Below are 20187 nucleotides of genomic sequence, written 5' to 3'. Positions count from 1 at the left end.
CCTAAAAGGTTTGGAGGAGCTACAACATTGGACTATGGAACAATAACCAACAACATTAGATATCTAGATTATATAAGTACTATTTTCTAATAATTAATAAAAATCAATAAAAGTTAAGTAAATATTAAACATAAAAAATAATGAATTATGCTTGGAAGAATAGAAGCAATTCTCAGAAAAATTATTGATAATTAGAGGTTATTAGTTTTTGGAAGATTAATTATCAAAGAGACAATTGTATTTATAAATTTTATAAAACTTAAGCATTACATCTTTTCAATGAAATATGTCAAATAGTTCAAAATAATCTAACAGTTCATATTAAAATCAATCAAAAAATAAAATAAAAAACAATACAATACAATTTAATTGTATTTGCATAAATCAAACCATCATAATACTTTTACAAAAATATATATATATACAATACAATACAATACAATACAATACAATTTCTAAACTAAATAAGAATCTAAATAAAAATTAAATGAATGTGGATAACAAGGAACAATGCCCTGTAGAACATATGGAGTATGGAATCTCTGAAGAAGATTAAGCTAGCGCTCAGAAGCTAAGAGCCCTTCATGAACCCCGAGAGTTCACTATAAAGCACCTGTTAGGATTCTTACATTATTGGTTATTAGAGGAATGACCAATGACACAAGAAAAAAATATAGAAAATACGATCCAACACGCCAACCCATTTTGCTAAAGCACTTGAATCCCAACATTCCAAAAAATACGTAGGCATCAAATGAGCAGGGCTTTTTGAATATCTTCGAAGACCTAGATCGCATGAACCTACTAAGCTACTTCAACTAACAGAACAGATGGTAAGAAACATGTTGGCAGCTTCAACTTTATGACGTGAGCTGGAATGTAACAAATACGATCCGCTCAAATTGTATGACCCAGGCGTGTTGAATATAAACAAAGTGAATATACGACTGGCCAGCCCGAGGAGAGCCAGAACAATGACTCGCTTCTGATGCTCTACAATGCTGAACAAAAAATCGCTCGTCGGAATACCTACCGGCTGCAGATGAAGTTTTAACTATCCGCCATGCTTGGAAGTCACTATGGACGGAACAGGCAGGCAGCAGGGACATCTAAAACCATCGCTATCTTGAATTTCATTTCATTTTTTTTTTCTTCTTAGAAGGTGGAGGCAGAGGCAACTCTGGCAATTTCTTTTTCTTTGCCTTAAAACCTTTGTTGGGTTGGATGGCTTCCTTCTCACCTCCTGGAGCCTTTACCCTCTCATACGTAATAGATGAATCCAACGCAAAGAGCCTCAAGGCCAATGAAGACATGGAGGAAGACCGGGCAGCTGCTGTAAAAGATGACCAATAACCCCAGTTTGGCTTCAAACAATCCGCCTTCACCATAAGTTCCAGAAGGATAATGGCTTTCGTCACCTGCTAATTCAACACATCTGTTAACCAACAGCTTAAATAAAGTAAAATATAAGCACACTTCGTGCAGAAACAGGACGAGGTACCTGCAAATTCCCTAGTCAATAGATAACCATACATAATGATTCCCTGCCGATTTGCTACTCTCGGAATAATCAAGATATAGCAGGGTAGGACAGTAATTAAAAAGCGTAAATAACGACGCGTTACCTCATAGATACAAGACGCTGACTTCACAAATGTCCGCCAAGCACGCCGTCTCACTGACGAGGCTCGAGAAGAATCTAGTACGTCATCAGCCATGGCAGCTTCCATATCCAACAAACTAATTTGCAGTCCTTTCAACAAATACTTCTGTTCACCTATTAAAGGGTGCACTGATGCATTCGCTACAAGAAATCTTTTTACTGGCTTTCTCCCACTTGAGGCAACAGCTAAAGGAACAGGAAGTGGTAAAATTGCTCCCTGCTTAGAGCTTGTGCCCACATCCCCTTCCTCGACCTTCACTGTATCTAATGTAGATTTTCCTTGTGCTTCTACCTGGAGATCATCTACACGACCAAGTGTATGGGCTCCATCCGGGATAACCTGCGAAGTGTCTCCACACGAACCTCTATGAGCTTCAGAGCAATCAACTTGGACAATGTCTTCACATGATCCTCTGGCAGCTCCATTACAATCATTATGGAAATCACCACCACACTTTTCTTCGGCAGCTCTAACTGATACAACCTGCACACCGTCAGTGCATCTATTTTCGGCAGAGTCCATAGTATCCCCCTGCACAATCTCTATCTGTTCCTCTGGTAGGGACATCAAATCTAAGGGAAAAGAGCCCACTTCACTGGGACCAGTTGCAGGAAAAACCCCATTCACTTGCTCATGTTTCTCGAGCACCAAATCTAAAGTAACAGAGTCCTCTCCCATAGCAACTGCATGTCGAGAGGAATTGTTGATTAGATTTTCAACTTGCTGTCCATCAAACACCCGATCTAGGGCTTGAGTACCATTGGTTTCACGAACTAAATGCATATTCAAATCTCCGTGCTGTAGCTTGTTCAACATCAAATCAAAAGATGGAGGTGATGAACGATCTCCAAAAGCCCTCATATGATGCATTTGAACTGGCCTCTCATTTCCTTGAGATGAGGGCAAGGGAAGATTTATCAGATAATCCCAAGTCGAACTTCGCCGTGCAGTAGGTTTGGTAGGGATAATTGGAGGGCGCTCTGACGTCGACGGCTCTGGAGGAATTTGAGAATCAAACCATGTATTGGAGTTGAACCTTCCTACTTCAAACTTCTTGGCTTCTGGGTCCACAACATTGTTGCTAAGAGGAAAGTGGCTGGATGATGAGGCAAGAGGGCTGGTAGCATTCAAGCTGGTACACAAAGAAGGATTACGATTGGCACTCATGCCAACGTGTTCTGGGACAGAGAGGTTCGAATTTGAGTTTAAATTAGGGAACAAAGAACTAGAATTAATATTCAAGCCAGTAAGACGTGAAGAATGGTTTAGATTAGAGTTCAAGTTAGTGTGCACAGGAATATTAGAATGGGTCAAATCTGCGTGATGTGAGTCAGGCTGGTTAAAACTGGGGTTTGAATTCAAATAAGGTGTACTAGATGGATTTAGGGAAATTATATTGGAAAAAGAGGAAGTTGAGGGGTTGGTTGCACTGGGACTTATATTCTCGAGTAGAGGAATATACTGAGAGTACAGTAAAGGTTGTGGGTTTCTACTGTCACGAGAATGGAGAAGGTTAGTGTAGGACAACGGGATACTATTCATATTTTCTGGATCAGGCAAGAAGTTAGAATGTGATGAATTTGAGGTATTCAAAGTATCAGAACAAGACAGCAATTGCTGAAAGCTTGATTGCTGAGGGTTCGTATGATCTGAGGGGGCAAGGTACTGATTGTAAGGCACAGACTGAAGGTTTGCGTCATTTGAAGAGAGCGGAAAGTTACTATTTAGAACAGATGCTTGGCTCAGAACGTTGCGAGGAGGCCTAAACTGTTGATACTGGGAGGCCACAGGGTTTGAAGGTTCTAGAGAACTAAAACCTGCAATAGATGGATAGTCAGGAGAAGATGACATCACATGTGAGGCGTCAAAAGCAAGAGGGCTTTGCACAGAGAGTGTAAAAGATGAATCTCGGCCTGAAAAACCGATCTGGCTCGTCCTCTCTCTACCGGACTGAGTAGAAATCATTGCTGGAGCTGGAGGATGATACCCAAATGAAGAAGCATCTTCTCTCAAGGGTTGCGTAGCAACGTTCAGATCATTCGCCCATCCACCGCTATTGCCACGACTACCTTGAGCACTGTTTGAGCATTTCAACTTGTTGGCATCCAGCACATGGTTGCTGAAGCTATGGCTAGAAACGTTCAAGCCATTCATCCATCCACCGTTACTACCTTGACAATTCTGTGCAAGAATTGAGCAATTTGACTGAGGCAGGTACAATTTTGCGTCTCTGAACTGTTGGTCGGAGATGTTGAAGTCGTTCGCCCAACCACTGATGCTCCCTTCATTGCCCTGAGGGTTATTTGAGCGATTGTCCTGACCATTCTGTAGATTGTTTGAGTGATTCAGATTCAATTGATTAGCACTCAAAACCTCAGGCTCGGGCAACTGAACAGCATCCGAAACCTGCTCTCTCCTAAAATCAAACTTTGCAGCCGATGTATTAGTTTCAAAATCATCTACAGTAAAAGTCGTTTCAAAAGTGGCAACTTCTTCTCTTGACTCCGGTGTAGGCTCCACGAGTTGCCCATGTGCTTGGGACAAAATCGCCAAGGAAGAGGTATCTACTAACTCTTCCAAAGCTTTCAAAAGACCCGTTGAAGGAGTGTACTTAGTAAGCTCCTGCGCCTCAGGAGTTGCTATCTTCTGAGTCTGCGAATTCTCAACATACTCAGTTAGGGACCTCATTGATTCAGCAGGTTCCATATCCACATCATCATCGACAATTGGTCGAGAACTCCCTCTCTTCAGACCTCTCCTAACTCTCTCACTTCTAGTTGCATTCCCAAACTTGGCAAAGGTTTGGGACAAGTCTGATGATTTATCAAAAGATGCCAACTTTTTTGTTTTCACTGCAACTTTGCTACTATCATGAGTGATTTTCTTGGCCTTTGCAGGTATTTGTGGCTGAGTGTCTTTGGACCCAATTTCTGCGCTAGGCTTACTTCCAAGAGGGCAATTATTTGAGTGAGTCTGGAATTCGGCTAGTGATTCGTATGTTTCATGACACTTCAGACAATGATGTCGAGAAGTCCACAGCAGCTCAAGGCAATCACATCGCCTCAGCACCCTGACATGCTTGTCCATAACCTCTTTTTGGTTGTGAGGGTCATTCTCGTCCGACACATCATCGCTGCGAGAAGCATTTGATTGGGAATATCTTTTCTGCAGCAACCTTGTTGCTTTTGCTGCGGGAAAACTCCAGATGTTACTGTTTTCTTCCATTTCTTCTGAGAGAGGCGATTCCTTAATAGTCCCAGGCTTATTGATGACGTTGTTTGGCTCCGTCATGGTATCAGCATGGCCATTACTAGGTGCAGTTGTGATTGCAGGCGTGTCCCAAAGATGCCTCGAGTACAAGGATCTTCGCCAATGATAGATGGCTATCCTAAGTACTCGTTCATGCTGATCTCTAGGACTTAGCCACTTGACCAGCTCATCTAAAGCTTTGTCACCTTTATAATAAATCCACTTGATTCCTTCCTGCACTGTCTTCACTTCTGGATCATCCTGCAGCTTATCCTCTGTGGAGACGTGCACACAAAGGTCCCACACATGATATACAGAAAATCAGAATAAAGACTAGAAGTAGACAGAAAAGGAACCTCAACAGACATAAGCATTGAAGACGAATACAAAAATGTTTATTGAACCCAACGCAGAGATAGAATAGCTTTAGTAGCGTTCAAATGTGTGGCCTAAGAAAGGTACTAATCCTATTAATCCAGAATAACTCAAATGAAAATTAAAGAAGTAAACAGTATTAAACTGATATTTACAACACAGTCAACAAGAAAGCCAGGAGGCAACGCACATCAGACTGAGTGCAGTAGTATACTGCTAGATCAAAGGGCTCACCTCAACATGAGGAAGAGAAAGCAATGGTAGACCAAATGCATCAGATACCAATGTGTTCTTTCCTAGACTCTACATCTTACTACAGTGAAGTGCAGTTCTTGAAAAAAATTCGACAAAAGACTAAAACTGCACAACATACCAGATGGAGCTTTAGATGCCGATAGAAGTGTTGAAGAAGGGATACGGACTCCAAGGCCCTGAAGTTGTACCGTTTGACAGACAGGATCAAGATTAGTGACTTTGCCAACCTGGCCTTGAGGAGTAGAGGTCAAATCAGCAACAACTAACCAAGGTTTCCCATCGTTACCGGTCAGGGCCCAATACTCTCTCCCAAGATAATCTGAGCCCATGTGCTCTCTTCTCAAAGTGAGATTAAAAAGCTTAGCTCCCAATTTTGTGATTTTCAAATCCAGATCTCTAGCACTTTGTAATGCCTTAATCCGGACATTTCTATCATCTAGAACCTTTAAAGCAGCAGTCTGGGTATCTGACGATTCCTCGGCTGATCCATTTGTTTCAGCAACATTCACACTAAGAGGAGAGATTTGAATTGCATTGTCTTCTTTCTTAGCCATTTTCACATTCTTGGGGCCACTCACACTTGCGCTTGAAAGAACAGACGCTGTCGTCTCAAAACTCCTTTTCAAAAGATTCAGAGGTCTGGGAGCTGCGTCAGGCTGAATAGAGATATCACCTTCTATACCCTCACCAACAATGGCCGCATGAAGATAGCCGCTCTCGCTTTCACGTGACTTATGACCCTGCTCTGACGCACTCTGTGTGTTACGGTCTAATCGTAAATGATCATGTTCAGGTTCCTTTCCAGCTGTAACATTAAGGTCCAGATAATGCACTACCTTATCAACTTCCACGTTGATTTCTTGTGTATTCGTTTCAGATCTGTTATCCCCAACCAATACAATACCAATGCCACTAGAAGGCGCTAAAGATGAAAATGTAGCGGCAGTTGAGGCTTCAGCTCTTTCTAATGCATGCAATTCAGGTTTAGGAGCTTGTGCAACTGCCTCTGCTCCATCTTTGAGCTGTGTTGTACCTAGGCTTGGCCCTGATAGGGAATTCGTTTGAGGCTTGTGTAGAGTCTCAATATCAGTTTTTTTTGGATGGTTTATGACGTCCATAGGAATTACTATTTTCAAGCGCTCTGCAACCAGATCTCGGAGCTGATGTTGCAATTCTAGGGCAACTTCTACGCTCTTCTCAAGGTGAGCACGAGCTTGAGGTGTCTTTAGAGCTTCATCGCAAAGGAACTTCAACAGAAATAATTTCTGAAATGACATAAATAACATATTTATAGCATCAGTATCCATATTCAGTTGAAAATATGTAGTTTTACCTATACACAAAAGTGAAGTGCTTCATAGATTCAAATAAACAGAACTAGATAATAAAGTATAAAAGGACACTTCAAACACAATTCATAACTTTGACTGGTCCATGGTTTTTAGATAAGACTACCAATGAACTTAAACATCCCAACATTAGGATGAACCTACATTATCACTCAAATATTGTCAAGTTATTACAATGTGCAAAATGCAGTCCAATCATAATATAACAGTCCAGCTTGGATGGAATTTCCAGAGCTGCAACTTAAGAACACCAAGTGTGATGCTAGAACAAGATAGAGCGCCAAGATAAGTATGTACTTACATCTGGGAGACTCAATTGCCAATATTCTTTTTCTTCCAACTCTTTGAGCAATCCTTGTACAGTGCTTTCCATGGCAGGAGATTGAGTATCAGGTTCTTCACTCAGGATATTATCCTCCGGATCTGTTTCCGATTTAGTCCCCGACCTAAGCACTCCTCCCGTCCTTCCCGCCTCGGGCTTGCTTTCTAAAACAGGATGCACATTTACATCCTCGTACTCCAATTTCAGTATGCTGCCTGCCACAGGCCTCTCCATTTCTTCTTGTGATGCCGCCAATTCAGCCTCTCCACGAGAAGATGTCTCTGGAAAGCCTTCTTCGACAGCCACACAAGATGGGCAAAACCAGTTACCTTTAGGAACTCTCTCGAGTGGAGGAACCAAACAGTATATGTGATATTCTGCATCACAACCATCACAGAGGAGTATGCTGTCATAGTCCTCATCTACGCCACACGCCCGACAAGTACTATCATCCTCTAAGGGTGCCTTTCCAAGCTTGTCGTCAACGGCATTTCCAGAACCTTTTGTGTTTGGTTTACTATTTGACTTTCTTACTGAATCATCAACTTTTGTATGCACAATACTGGCCTTTTCTTTCTCCTTGTCTTCATTTTCTGCCAAACCCTTGATTAGGCTTATCACCTGCCATAATGTTATCACAACCAATCAGTATCTGAAATCAAGAATCAAAATTTCGGAAATAAGACCACAAACATGTCTGATGACCACACAGTATAATTTTGGAGCAGTAAGATAAGATTTGAACAAGATAGAAGGTAAGAGTAGGAAATGTTTACAGACAACTCAATCAACAAAATTTCCATTCAACAGTTTGAAAAACACAACGACGCAAAAAACGTTGATAAAAAGACGTATCCAACAGGACTCTCTAACATACCAGTGTTCCAATAAATCGGAACGAAGTGCCTAGAAGGCGGTGCCAATAGAAAATGAGAAAACATATTCCACAAGTAATTTTCAAAGACATGTTTCTAGTAAAGAGAGGAACGGGCAACACGAAGCTGATTCAGGAAAAAAAACAAAACAAAAAACAAAAAAAAAAAAAAAAAAAAAAAAAAAAAAAAGAGCTTGAAAATTCATCCGACTCAGACGAGATAACTCTAATGATCGAACAGAATGATTAGGAAAGATAGAAGCCCAACAAGAAAAAAATATATATCTCGAACATACATAAACAAATAATGTCGCCAAGAAGGGCAAGGTTCTAGGAGCACTCGCAAGAAAAAGTAGGTTCCTATGAAAGGTACAGCTTTACAAACAACAAAAATTCATGAGAGCGTACCTGCTTTTGATACAGCTTTTCAAATAACTGAGACAAATGATTGGCTAGTTCCAGTATTGCGCTGCCACTTTTATGCACCGCTTCTACATTCTTCCAAATCTGAGGCAATCCGTCAAGAGTAACGCGTGTGAAGGAACGATTTATCATGATATTACACAGCCACTTTGCGAGTTTAATCGAAATTGGATATAACTAGGGCAGAAAGTAAGCCAGCGATTAGATACACTACGCACCTGCACGTAAATAAATGTATAAAAATTTTAAAATTTAAGAAAAAATTAAAATTAAAAATCGTCCTTGTAAAACTAATAACGAAACCAGAGGCATGGATGAACCTGTCGCATATCAGAAGCAAATGCATCCGTTGATCCTCCATACGCTCCCGCAGCAAGGCGCGCATCAATGGTTCGAAAGTCAAAAGGCCGTGCCAATAATACTGTACTCTTACTAGACTTGACAGGAAAAGCACCACCCACCAGATTATTAAAGACCTGTTTGCTATCAGCTTTTGACACTTCACGTAAAACAATTCTACACCGCTGCATCAGGTGTTCCGCAGATGGAGCAGCTTTCACCTTCCGAATACGAGGAGCATTAATAGCCTTCAACTCCTCACCATGATACTGTGCTAAGACCTCCAAAACAGCTCTCTGCAAGCAACACGTTCTGTATTACTCCAGAGACACTTCACAATACATTGCATAAACCGCATGGGTAATAATAAAACTAAGGGGTTCGGACCCTCTGTACAGAACTACTTTTAAGCCTAAGCTTTGCAAGGTTGTTGACAAAGGAAACACAACTTGTCACAAGGAAAAAAATCAATATAGCATTCTAAGCGAGAGCGAGAATAAGAGTAAACAAAGGCGGAGGACGACGAAGAAAATTGAGTATGATACAAGCCTCTCTTTCTGTCATGATTAGTTGCATTGTCTAACTCCCACAATCATGAAACAGTAGGACATTGCAATTACCTTAGTAGTGCCAGCGGCATTGCTTTTAAAAGTGCCCTTACTAAGTGACCACTCCAGCGTGGCTTTAGCCCAGTCAGGGGGGTTACAATCCAATGCTCCCTGAACTTGAATCTTGAGTTTTGTACCCAGATTAGTTGGCATTTTGCGTACAGGCTCTAATGCCTCCACCCACTTTGGTAGAGGGTCAAGTTCCCCAGTTTTTCCACCCTCGGCCCTTCTGGGGGCCGGATTAATAGGCGTCAATGCAACATCCCATTCTTGAGGAACAAAAATCACTATATCTTTCTCAACTGTTTTTGGCACTCTAAGTGTTAGCTCTTTCTCTGCCTCTGCTAATACCTGCAATGAAAACACAGTTTTACTTCAGTTAAACACCAACATTGACACCTAGCAACACAACATCTTACATTCTCATGTGCCAGCATCATCAGTGAAACAACGATATTTCACCTCGCACAAGAAAACTTAAGCAAAATATACATCAAACCCACGTAGCGTTCGTCAATAACAAGAGATTTTATTACATATGAAGCCCATGAACCAAAAAGATGTTCTCATTTTTCTATCCATTGCAGAGCTGTAAACAATATTGGATCGATTCATAAAATTATGATAGTTAAGTAGCCATAAGAAATGCTTTTAAGGTCGGGTCTAGGGATGAGCAATGTCGATAATCTACGATGTATTAGCATTGGCACAACATTCAGAAAAGCAGTATTAATCGCAATAGGCCATACCTTATGAATTGATACGAATTGCAACCATGACCAAATATAAACTCGCTTCATGCTGAGAAACCAAAACAAGAACACAAGAAATAAAGTTGTGATTAATGCTGACCTGGGCATCGCTTTCAACTCCCACAATTCCCTCAACAGCACCACCCATCACACCACCATCTCCTTCAAAGTACCTCACGAGCTTTTTGCGCTCTTCCGGTGCTAACTCTGTTATTTCACCCTGCTCTTTCACCTCTAAAATGGCAACAAGATATCTATGAGCAACTTCTGGCCATGTAACAGCATTCATGGGAAGATCGTCACTAAATTCAGGAGGCAGAAGTCCTAAATCACAAACACGCTTTCTTCCTCTCTTTTTAGGTTCATCCACCTCATCCTCATTTAGACCTCTTGAAATTCGGAACTTTAGATCAGACACAAGAAATTTCAACAAGGGAATGTGTGCTTCTGCAAGAAGTGCAAGAGCCCTGCTCACTGTTTGTTCATAAAACTCAACTCCATTCTTAACTTCGTTTGGTTCTCCATCAGATGCATCCAGGCCCTCCGACTTATTGCCCAAACGTTTCAGATCCTCAGAGAATTCCTTTTCCCCTTCAGCATCTTCCAAGCATGAACTGAGGGAACTTTTTATCCCAGTCTGAGCCACCGTTGCGGCATTCAAATCTTGCCCAAGATCAGAATTTTCACTCTCCTGCCTCCTATCTGCTGCAACAATACACTTGTCCGACACCCTGTCACCTCCCATTGGATCTCTTTCCAGTGGTTCGTCAAGATCAATCACATTTCTCTCTCCTTCCTGTCCTAGTCTCACGCTTTGCTCAGGAGAATCCCCCACAGTGCTAACCATCTCATTCTTACAACATTTTTTAGACCAATCCTTGTCTTTACCCGTGACTTCAACACTTCTGACAGGTACCACATCTAATAGCCCTGCTTCCAAGTCCTCAAGGGTGAAGTGTACGTCTTGCCCAAATAAGTCTGAGAATCGACACAAGAACTCCCACACCTGGCGCCATTATATCACACAAATGCGATGTGTAAAAAGAAGTGCTTGACCCCATTCGCCTACACGATTCAAAACAAAAAGCACAAGACTGCAGTGGTACCACTTCAACTTATACTACATACATTGCGAGTGACACGGAGATACACACAATCGATACACACGTATTCATTAATTGGGTTGTAGAGCGGCATGCAAACCTGAAGTAAATCTCCAACCAACTCTGAAGGCAACCTCTTCAAAATAGGTTGCCCAGCTGGAGGTGGTAGACGAGGCTCTTCAACTGTAATTACAGGATGAGGCACTTGTGGAGCTGTCGTTGAGGGTTCAGTTGCTTGCCCTGACCCGATAGCCGGAGTTAAAGGAGGTACAAGTGCTGGCGCAACAACAGGTGGAAAATTTCTAAAAACCGCATTCTCAACTCCAGTTTGTTCCTCTGATGCCAACTGGAGTAGAGGTGGGACTGCCGGTTCAGCACATGATCGCTTCATTTTTTTCACACTCTCTTCAGCTGCATTGTTAACATAGAAGTGCAACAGATAAAACATTGAGAGTTCAGATTCAGATGTTTGATTAGACTATCATTAATATCCTAAATTCTACATAGATAGTATCCCTCTAAAACTTTTAGAAGTTCGAAGGAGGTCAGTGAAGATTGAACCACTGAAGATTGTTGATGAAATCAGTAAGCCATGAGCATCGGACCATATGTGCCCAAAAGTAATTAACGTACTCACACATTTGAGAGAATTGTAACACGAAAACACTAAACACGTTCCAAGCAAATTGCAACCGAGATCATTAATCTGAACACAAAAGTAAGTAATACATTACGACACAGCAACACCCAAAGAAGCATGATAGTTCAAGCAGACCAGAATTTTTATACGAGGAAGACTCTTCTACAGCTTTTCGTATGATACTAGCACATTAAGATACTACCAGTCGATTGCATTCACAAACACATTAGCAGAATATATAACCAGCGAAAATGGTGAAAAATAATCATTTAGCGCTCAGACATACCTGTTAAATCAGTTCTTTTAACTCTCTTCTTCCTTTTCCAAGGATCAGATGAGTTCACTGCAACCTGTTTGGCATGAGATGGTGAAGGCAACGCTGCAGTACGTGCAACTTCAACAATCTGATCAACTTCCTTTACCCATGTTTTGTTATGACCTGAGAGCTTTCCAATGTGAAGAGCCTTGATCATGTTCTGCACCGTTGGTAAGTTCAGCCCGGAATGATTCTCCCCTAATCTCTTCTCCAGCCTTTCATAAAACACGGTATTTGTAGTCTCCTCATTGTCAGTGCATTTCTGGCTCAACAAAGCTGGACTTGAAACATCAATGCTTTCGTTCCCAAGATTGGAAGTGCCTGAGTTGGAAGTCATGTAGCCATTGATAGTGTCTATGTTATGAATTGAGGAACTAACCTCAGACTCCAAAAAATTCTTGTAATGCTCGACAAATTTCTTACCGAACGATTTCCATGCTTCTCCTGGCGTCCGAGCTTCCACAGTGATTTCATTCATCGGGAGGTAAGGCAGAGGTTTGATGTGCGGTGGTACAAATCTCGACACTTTTTCTATGCCTTCTTCTACAGAGGCTGGCCTTTTGTCTGTAAAAACTATAGCTGAAGACTTCTCATCCTCTTCACCAGACAAATTAAGAACAACAAGGGTTGGCTTTGAGTGGTGACTGTCTACTTTCAAACTTTCTAAGGCACCTACGTCTTTACCTGTTTCTGCGAGGTTGAAGTCACCCTTCACATCTAAAGTAGACACACTTACATCCAATGAATTATCCGAACCAAGTTTTACAGGAAGTTCCTTCTCCTCTATGGGATCAATGACAACTTCACCAACAGATTGACTGGCCACATTATGGTTCGTTGACGAAGCATGTGAAGCATCACCGTTTATGATTCTGCTTCCACCTTCCTGACACTCCTGAAGTAAAACAATCTCCTCTTTCTCATTACATGGTTTGTCGTCTTCGCCAAGCTCGTAAGTGTGCTTAATGAGTTCTCCACGGCCATCTCCCGAGTGCCGTTTTTGAGCATCGATTTGAATGCCTTCTGCAGACACTTTGAATACGCCACCATCTACAATCCTACCACTCACTCCTGATGTGCTCTTGGGCGGACTTGATTTCTCCTCAGCAATCTTCATTTTCGCAGGTTCACCAGGAATACCACTAATGTCCAGTACAAATTTCTCTAACCTTGAAGATGCAAAAAAACTACTGTTGCTGTCAGCAGCACCTTTCGCGAGCTTTCTAGTGACCCGAAAAATGGGTCCCAATACTCCACCATCCTCTATTTCACTTATACAATATGACCCAGTCTCAGAATCATGCCACGACGACCGAAATCCGACAGGCCAAATGTGATACTCGTCAGAATATGTCGGCCGAGAGTCGATTACACCCAGCTTTTCAATCATCACATCTCCACAGAACATGGGTAGATTTGCCTGCAAGTATAAACAAGTCATCAACCAATTGTCATTTTACCACAACCAACCTTTGAAAACTGGAAAGAGGTCAGCTGAAACGTTAACTTCAGACCTAATTCTGTAGCAAATTATTACAACATTTGCGAACGTTCCTACAGGTGATGAGAATTTGAGCCTATGTGTACTGGAAAGCTTGAACACGAAAACACGTGGGTAAATTACAAACCAAACTAGAGGATGATATTAACATGATGACTAGAGTCACAATATTATCAGATGGAATTCCTAGTCCATAGAAGGCTACAGCTCTTGAACAAAATATATAGATATGTAAAAGCGTTGATACAGTACACTAGTAGGTGCAAGTAACGAACATAGAAAACAGCAATTTGAAACCCTGTATAACAAACAACAGCACAACACCACTCTAATAAAGAATACTACAAAATGCAAACATACTGAAAGAAAACTTCAAACGCATGTGCACAAACCACTTCAGAGGCTTGAATTGATGGTAAGTTGATTTCTTGCTTGTCCACGAGCTTATCTAATGATGTCCCAAGGTTACTGGGTTTTGTTCTCTGACACTTGGGATCATCCACGAGCCCAAGGAACCGAGCCACATCTTGTCTAGACCTGTATTTCCGCTTAGCCGGAGAGAGATAAAATTTCTCTTGCGCACCCGTGGGTCTCTTTCTTAAAACAACTTTCCAACCTTCTGCAAGGTTTCCTTTGAGAGCAGCTATGAAAGTTCGCAACTGATTCAGAGACTCTTTTGCTTCTTTCAGAAGTTCCTCTCTTTCTGTTAAACGTTCTCCAACCGCCAAAGGCCTGAGTGTCTCGGAAGAGGAAATCTCTATTCCAACAGCTCCACTTGCTGGAGCTGCTTTCTGCTGCACGCCGGTTTGATTTGGGGCATAAGACAAATTTAAACGGCCTAAGATATTTGGCTCAGATGAAGCAATATGCTGATTTGTAACCAAGGTCTTCGGATACTGAGAACTACCTGGAGCAACTTCAAATTGCGCTTTCATAGCTGTTGGACCTGTTGAATCATTATTTGTCGTATACAGGAGTTTCGATGGAGTTCCATGTGGGGATATGCACTCTGTGTGAAAAACAGGTGGTGTACAACTCACAGGATACTCAGTCAGAGGCAAAACGGTCCTTGATTGATGACTAGCTATAATGGGAGCATGTGGAGTTATCAACGTCCTGACAGCAGTTGCATCTTGAGAGACAATGGAACTCACAATTGGAGCAACAGAGTTGAACACTGAGATGGGATGCGTCTGTACAAATCCAGGATAACCAAGCATCCTGCGAACGACAGCATCTTAGATTAAACATCATAGTCTATCTGTAACAGTCCATTGCACCAGATACTCAACATCTGAACTCTTGAACAAGCGAAAGTAATTCTTCACAGCAATCGTAATATCTAATCTACTGCAAACCTAGTATGCAATCTTGAAAACATGGTCATCACATTCACAAACTAATAAAAACAGATGAATCATTGATACTTACTTTGATTGTGATTGAGTTTCTCCTGATACTGGCATACCAGCCGTTGTTCCAAATTCTTTTGTATGCATGGGCGTGCCAGGGTCTGCCTTTGAGGCGACTGGTGGACTGGCGGTAATGGCCACGCTTACTCTAGAATTACCCTTTCGGGCTTCTTTCTTGAAATCTCTGATTACTTTCACTTTTGGAACACTTTCAAATCCGTCGGACTTCTCATGTGTCCGTGTACCTACGCCTTGTGAGAAGGTACCAAAGCTCGATTCCACCTTTTGCAATGTCGTCAAAAAATTCGAGGAATATTTTTTGTACTCGGCGACTGCATTATCATAACTTATCAAAACCTTGCCCAAGGGCCAGTAGTGACCAGGTTGTAGACCACAGGGTCCACAGTGCCACACATCAAGTTCCTGAGCGGGCTTTGGCCAATTCTTCACACAATCCACATGAAACCCCCTCTCACACTTGTCACAAAATATAGTGGACTTCGAGCTTTCCGGCTTATTACAACATTGGCATAATCTACCACTTTCAGGCCCTGCTACTCCAGGAAAGGGAGCTGCATACCCAATAATTTCCTTCATTTTCCAATGAATACCCATTACAGCATCTATCGCCTCCATCCTATCTTGCTCTTCGCGTTCTTTCTTCAGTATCCCTATTCAGCTCACCACCAGAGCCACAGTATCTGAGAGAATGTACCTTGTGGAATGACAACAACAGTTCATTCATCGTCTTTGTTTCGCAACATTCACATCCACTTTGATTTTGAGCAAAGACAAAAACATGCAAGCATGCATCTTCATGTTTTTCAAATATATGATGAAATACGGTGAGACCAACAATCTCTAATTGTAGGTTATGCCTACTACAAAATTGAGGCAACAGATTAAAAAAACACATACCATAAAATAAGTGCAAAACAAAGCAGACGGCTCCCAACATACAAGATCCTACGCAAAACTACCTTCCTTCACTGCATCGGCAACGGATAGTAGAGGCTTTGGCGCAGGGGCTGCTTCTCCTTTCGACAATCCACCCTTCCTTGCCAATTGACGCATTGGGACTTCCGACTAATGAGAAACACCCGATATATTGTTAGCAACCAGATTTCATCATGATGAACATTACAAGGCTAACCTTCGGAACGCTGGTTTTGGCATATCTCCAGGAGAAACAGTAACTTCAGACTTGCATCTCGATTTCACGATAAGTGGAGAGATGACGAAATGTAAGTGATTAACCTATCAGGTTCTCAGCTAGAACACTCAGGAACTCAATGTGTTTCCAAAGTTAAAAATTGTCAAGAAAAGGTGATGGAAAGGAAGAAAGACTTAAACGATGCGAAACATAATTTTATGGCAAATATAGATCAAACATTAAAATATAAATTTAACAGAAATATGCAGATTAATGAAGTTGTTTTACACCTAAGCAGTCATAAGTTTTTAGATGCAAGGACATTGATACAAAACGTCACAAAAACTTGGATGATGGTGAAGTTAAATACAGCTAAGTGAAGGAAAATGTGAGATCCTACCAATCAAACTCCCACGAATTTGACATTCCTGCAAGCTCATCTTTTCAGTTAAGTTTTGTGTGACGAATCTTCCCAAGTTTATATTGGAAGCATGTTCTAAATTAACCATGCAAAACACTCCTCAAAAGCGAGAGGTGTAAAGAGTTTGGTGTAAGTCTTCATCAGTTTGAACTTCGCGACATTTCATTATCATTGAAAACTTGGATTCCCCGACTTGTCGTAGAAAGGAAAACTTGCGATTCACACTCAAGCTAGCAAATAAAATTACTAAAAGCTAGGAGTCGGGCTCTTTGCGAAGGATCATCCCTACAATGCTATTCCCATGGCACTTCCCATAAGATTCTCACCTTAGATAGGGTGAAAACCTTGAGCCCATTTCTTCCTTCGTCCTCCTTCTGTGCTTCATTCTCAGTTGAACTCTTTATCGAACTCAGTCCACGCCCTTTCTTTAAGGTTTCATCATGTCTTTGTTCAGGATTCTGGACAGTAGCCGCGACATGATTCCCAATCATACTTGAACTCGCAAGCTTAAATTCCTCGTTAGTGGCCCCCTTTGACACGTGAAGTGCCATTTTTGAGTTGCCATCCGCAGGCGGCACCTTCCCGTATGCTACTGGCTCAACACGTGTTGCTCCAACTGACTGGAATTCTAAGACGCCCAAAATCCCCTGATTCGAAAAGCTATTACCAACTTCTGTACCACCAGAGCTCTCCACTTGAAGAGAGACTTTATGAGCTGAACACCCCCTAGGCAGTGAGGCGTCCATCTCAACTTCACCATCAACAATTGGATAAGTCTTTCACTCTGCTCGCATTTTGATTCAGTGCAAGGAGTCAATTATGGGTTTACGTTCCACAGATTGAAATGTATCGACCGAATCACCATTCCAATGACACCAGTACAACAAAATAACAGTATTCCTGAAAATCAGTCAACAAAAGATGTTTTAAGAAGTAATCAGCCTTCGGATTAACAACAGCCAACAAGCAAGCTAATGATGACGGAATGTGCTTCCCGATAGAACGCACTATCACATATGTGACTAGAAATTGATTTAACAACACCAACATCGGACACGATTTACAAACAGGAACAACATCAATTCAATTCCATGCCAGTAACTCCCAGAGACATGTAATCTAATTTTGAAGCAACACATCTGCAGTTGTAATATCCAGGGTAACATAGCGGCAAGCTCGCCTTCTATTAGAAAACTTAGTCCAAAAAAAAAGAGACGATCGTCACGTCAGAACATGCTCTCACTACTATGTGAGGTGAAATGAAAGTTCTTCGTGCTGAACACATAAACCTACGCAGAGAACCCAATCCTAACAATGCACAAATGCACTTGAGCTATCCATGTTATTAAGTGACATATCCTAAAACCTGTGAAACGCTTAATTAGTGATGCGAATAATGGGAGTCGCTGGCGGGGGGTTGATAGCTATATTGGAATCTAATTGAATAGATCGACAGTCCTCCGAGTTCAACATGAAGACTCTTAAAGAAATTTTCATCCAACGCTTGAGGCGCGTGCTCAAGTCAATATTCTACAATGTAGCAACATCAGAGTTGCTATTTTACTTTTTAGAAAAAAAGAAAAAAAAATCTGTTCCAAAATTTAAGATAGGGAAGCGGCAAAACAAATTACTCTGATCAACCAAACTTGGCATGCAGCATGACCGAACTTGGATTGCTTAACGATAACGCAAAAACACAATACTATTTATGAGCTGAACGGACGAGGCCAGAAAAAACGAAAACGGGTTGAGAATCACTCATTCGATTAGACGGTACGATCGCTCATTTCATTCAAGTCTTTCAAGTAGTCAAATGCGTTTCCTCAAAATTGCTTCATGAGTTGATTCTGAACATGTGTCGCACTCGATACCCCTGCCTTCCAACTCACAAGCCCCCCCCCCCCGTTGTTTGAAGACAGAATCGACAGCCAATCGATTCAAATGTGAGGGCGCTTCTATTGAAAGACGCAGCTAAAGAAGGTGAGTGTCATCAGCCTGATTGTTCATAATGCTATGAAATCCAGCACCTCCCCTTCCGTCGTGGCAGCGCAACTTGAACATCACCTTCTGAACTACACTACAATGGGACATTAATAATTTTAAAGAGAAAAGCCAGTGACCAATTCAGCCACAGCACACTCCCTTGCATGAAGTGATTGCAAAAACCAGAGTTTAAGCCGAAACAGAAACACTAGGGGGAAAAGGTAAAATTACAAACAAGAGGCAAATTCCTCGTGCATGAATCAACCTCAGGAGCTATTTCTCAACCTGAACCTTCACCCCGCACAACATTCACAATACTCCATCCTCCCAACCTAGAATAGAAATTACACTCCAAAAGCATACTCACTAGTCCCAAGCAATTCTGACACCTCAGCCATTTCCACTCTCTCCTCCATGCATCACTCAACACTCGCATTATTCGCAATGCTAAGCCAATACTCCACTTCCATGTCCAACTCGAACACACATTCCAATCCAATCATTCCTCCCACTCTGTAATTGCTCTCCATGCCCTGCTAAACCTCTATCCACTTCATCCCCGCCCCCAAACCCCAAGCACTTCAACATCCAGCGACTACTATTCCAACGCCACGCCAGCAACTCCCAAAGAACTCGCCAAACCCCTTGTGAACTCCGAAACCCTAAGCATCCCCGCAGTTGCATAACAAACCACCATAAGCATGATCATCACTCACCTTAAGGTTAAGCTCTCTCAAACTCTCTCCCGCTTTGTCTCTCTCGCTCTCTCTTTCTCTGTTTCTCAATGAAATGCAAAAAGCGCTATCCACGCAGAACCAGTTCACAATTGCGCCATGGTAGTATTCAAAGGAGTCAAATGAACAGCTACGCAACGTTGCTGAAGAGAATGTTCCGAAGCTCCGGTTCAGCAGCAAAGTTGGATGCGATAATGGGAAGGGAGGATCTCGGTGAGGCACTGCTGCCATGCCTTGAGAATCAGCAGCAAGGGTGAACCAGGAGCAAAAAACTCTCTTCACACAACATTCGACCCCTCCACTCCACTCTACTCCCTCTCCTTAGTAAAGGAATAATTAACCGACAAAATAATAATCACAAACACAAACTGATCCCAATACTGCCATTGTTGCTAACCCTACATCCACATTCACACACACACACAAACAAACTAGATAGGTTTCATCTTTTGCGAAGTGGTTAGATCATTGGATGAAGAGTTCCTCACAACACCATTTCTCACAGGTTTGCTTCACTTTACTTCAACTGGGTAAAATGCTGGGTTGAATTCATTGAAAATATCCATTGAAAGAATAGTAGCTAGCCATGGTTGAATTCAAGGTTTATTTCTTTAATTGAGTTTTGCACAGGTAATGGCATACACTTCCATGATAAAAACACATGGTGGAAATGAAAAGAGAATGTCGATACAGAATGCATGAAAAGCACATAGT

General features: G+C 41.7%; 1 protein-coding gene across 8 annotated transcripts; it reads right to left on the bottom strand.

Annotated features, from left to right (window-relative positions):
* Positions 1-452: 452 nt before the first annotated feature.
* Positions 453-19871, bottom strand: LOC112278519 (uncharacterized). Of its 8 annotated transcripts, XM_024512126.3 has the most exons (16): positions 19456-19871; positions 18515-18828; positions 17083-17656; positions 16163-16268; positions 15202-15853; positions 14163-14991; positions 12240-13689; positions 11414-11724; positions 10311-11216; positions 9471-9809; positions 8832-9146; positions 8497-8595; positions 7194-7835; positions 5662-6808; positions 1626-5188; positions 453-1418 (listed from the first exon to the last, which is right to left on the bottom strand). In XM_024512126.3, exons 3-16 carry the CDS (start codon positions 17500-17502, stop codon positions 1134-1136), a joined length of 11064 nt encoding a protein of 3687 aa, XP_024367894.1. In that variant the 5' UTR covers positions 17503-17656; positions 18515-18828; positions 19456-19871; the 3' UTR covers positions 453-1133. The 8 variants fall into 8 exon arrangements, with proteins under 8 accessions (XP_024367894.1, XP_024367903.1, XP_024367910.1 ...); XM_024512135.3 differs by having other exon boundaries at positions 17083-18833; XM_024512142.3 differs by having other exon boundaries at positions 17083-18823.
* Positions 19872-20187: the final 316 nt, after the last annotated feature.

The sequence above is a fragment of the Physcomitrium patens genome, chromosome 2, assembly GCF_059467195.1.
Source record: "Physcomitrium patens ecotype Gransden chromosome 2, ASM5946719v1, whole genome shotgun sequence".
Classification (NCBI taxonomy): domain Eukaryota; kingdom Viridiplantae; phylum Streptophyta; class Bryopsida; order Funariales; family Funariaceae; genus Physcomitrium; species Physcomitrium patens.
The sequence above is the reverse complement of the archived record's forward strand: the minus strand, read 5'-3'. Positions and strand labels throughout refer to the sequence as shown.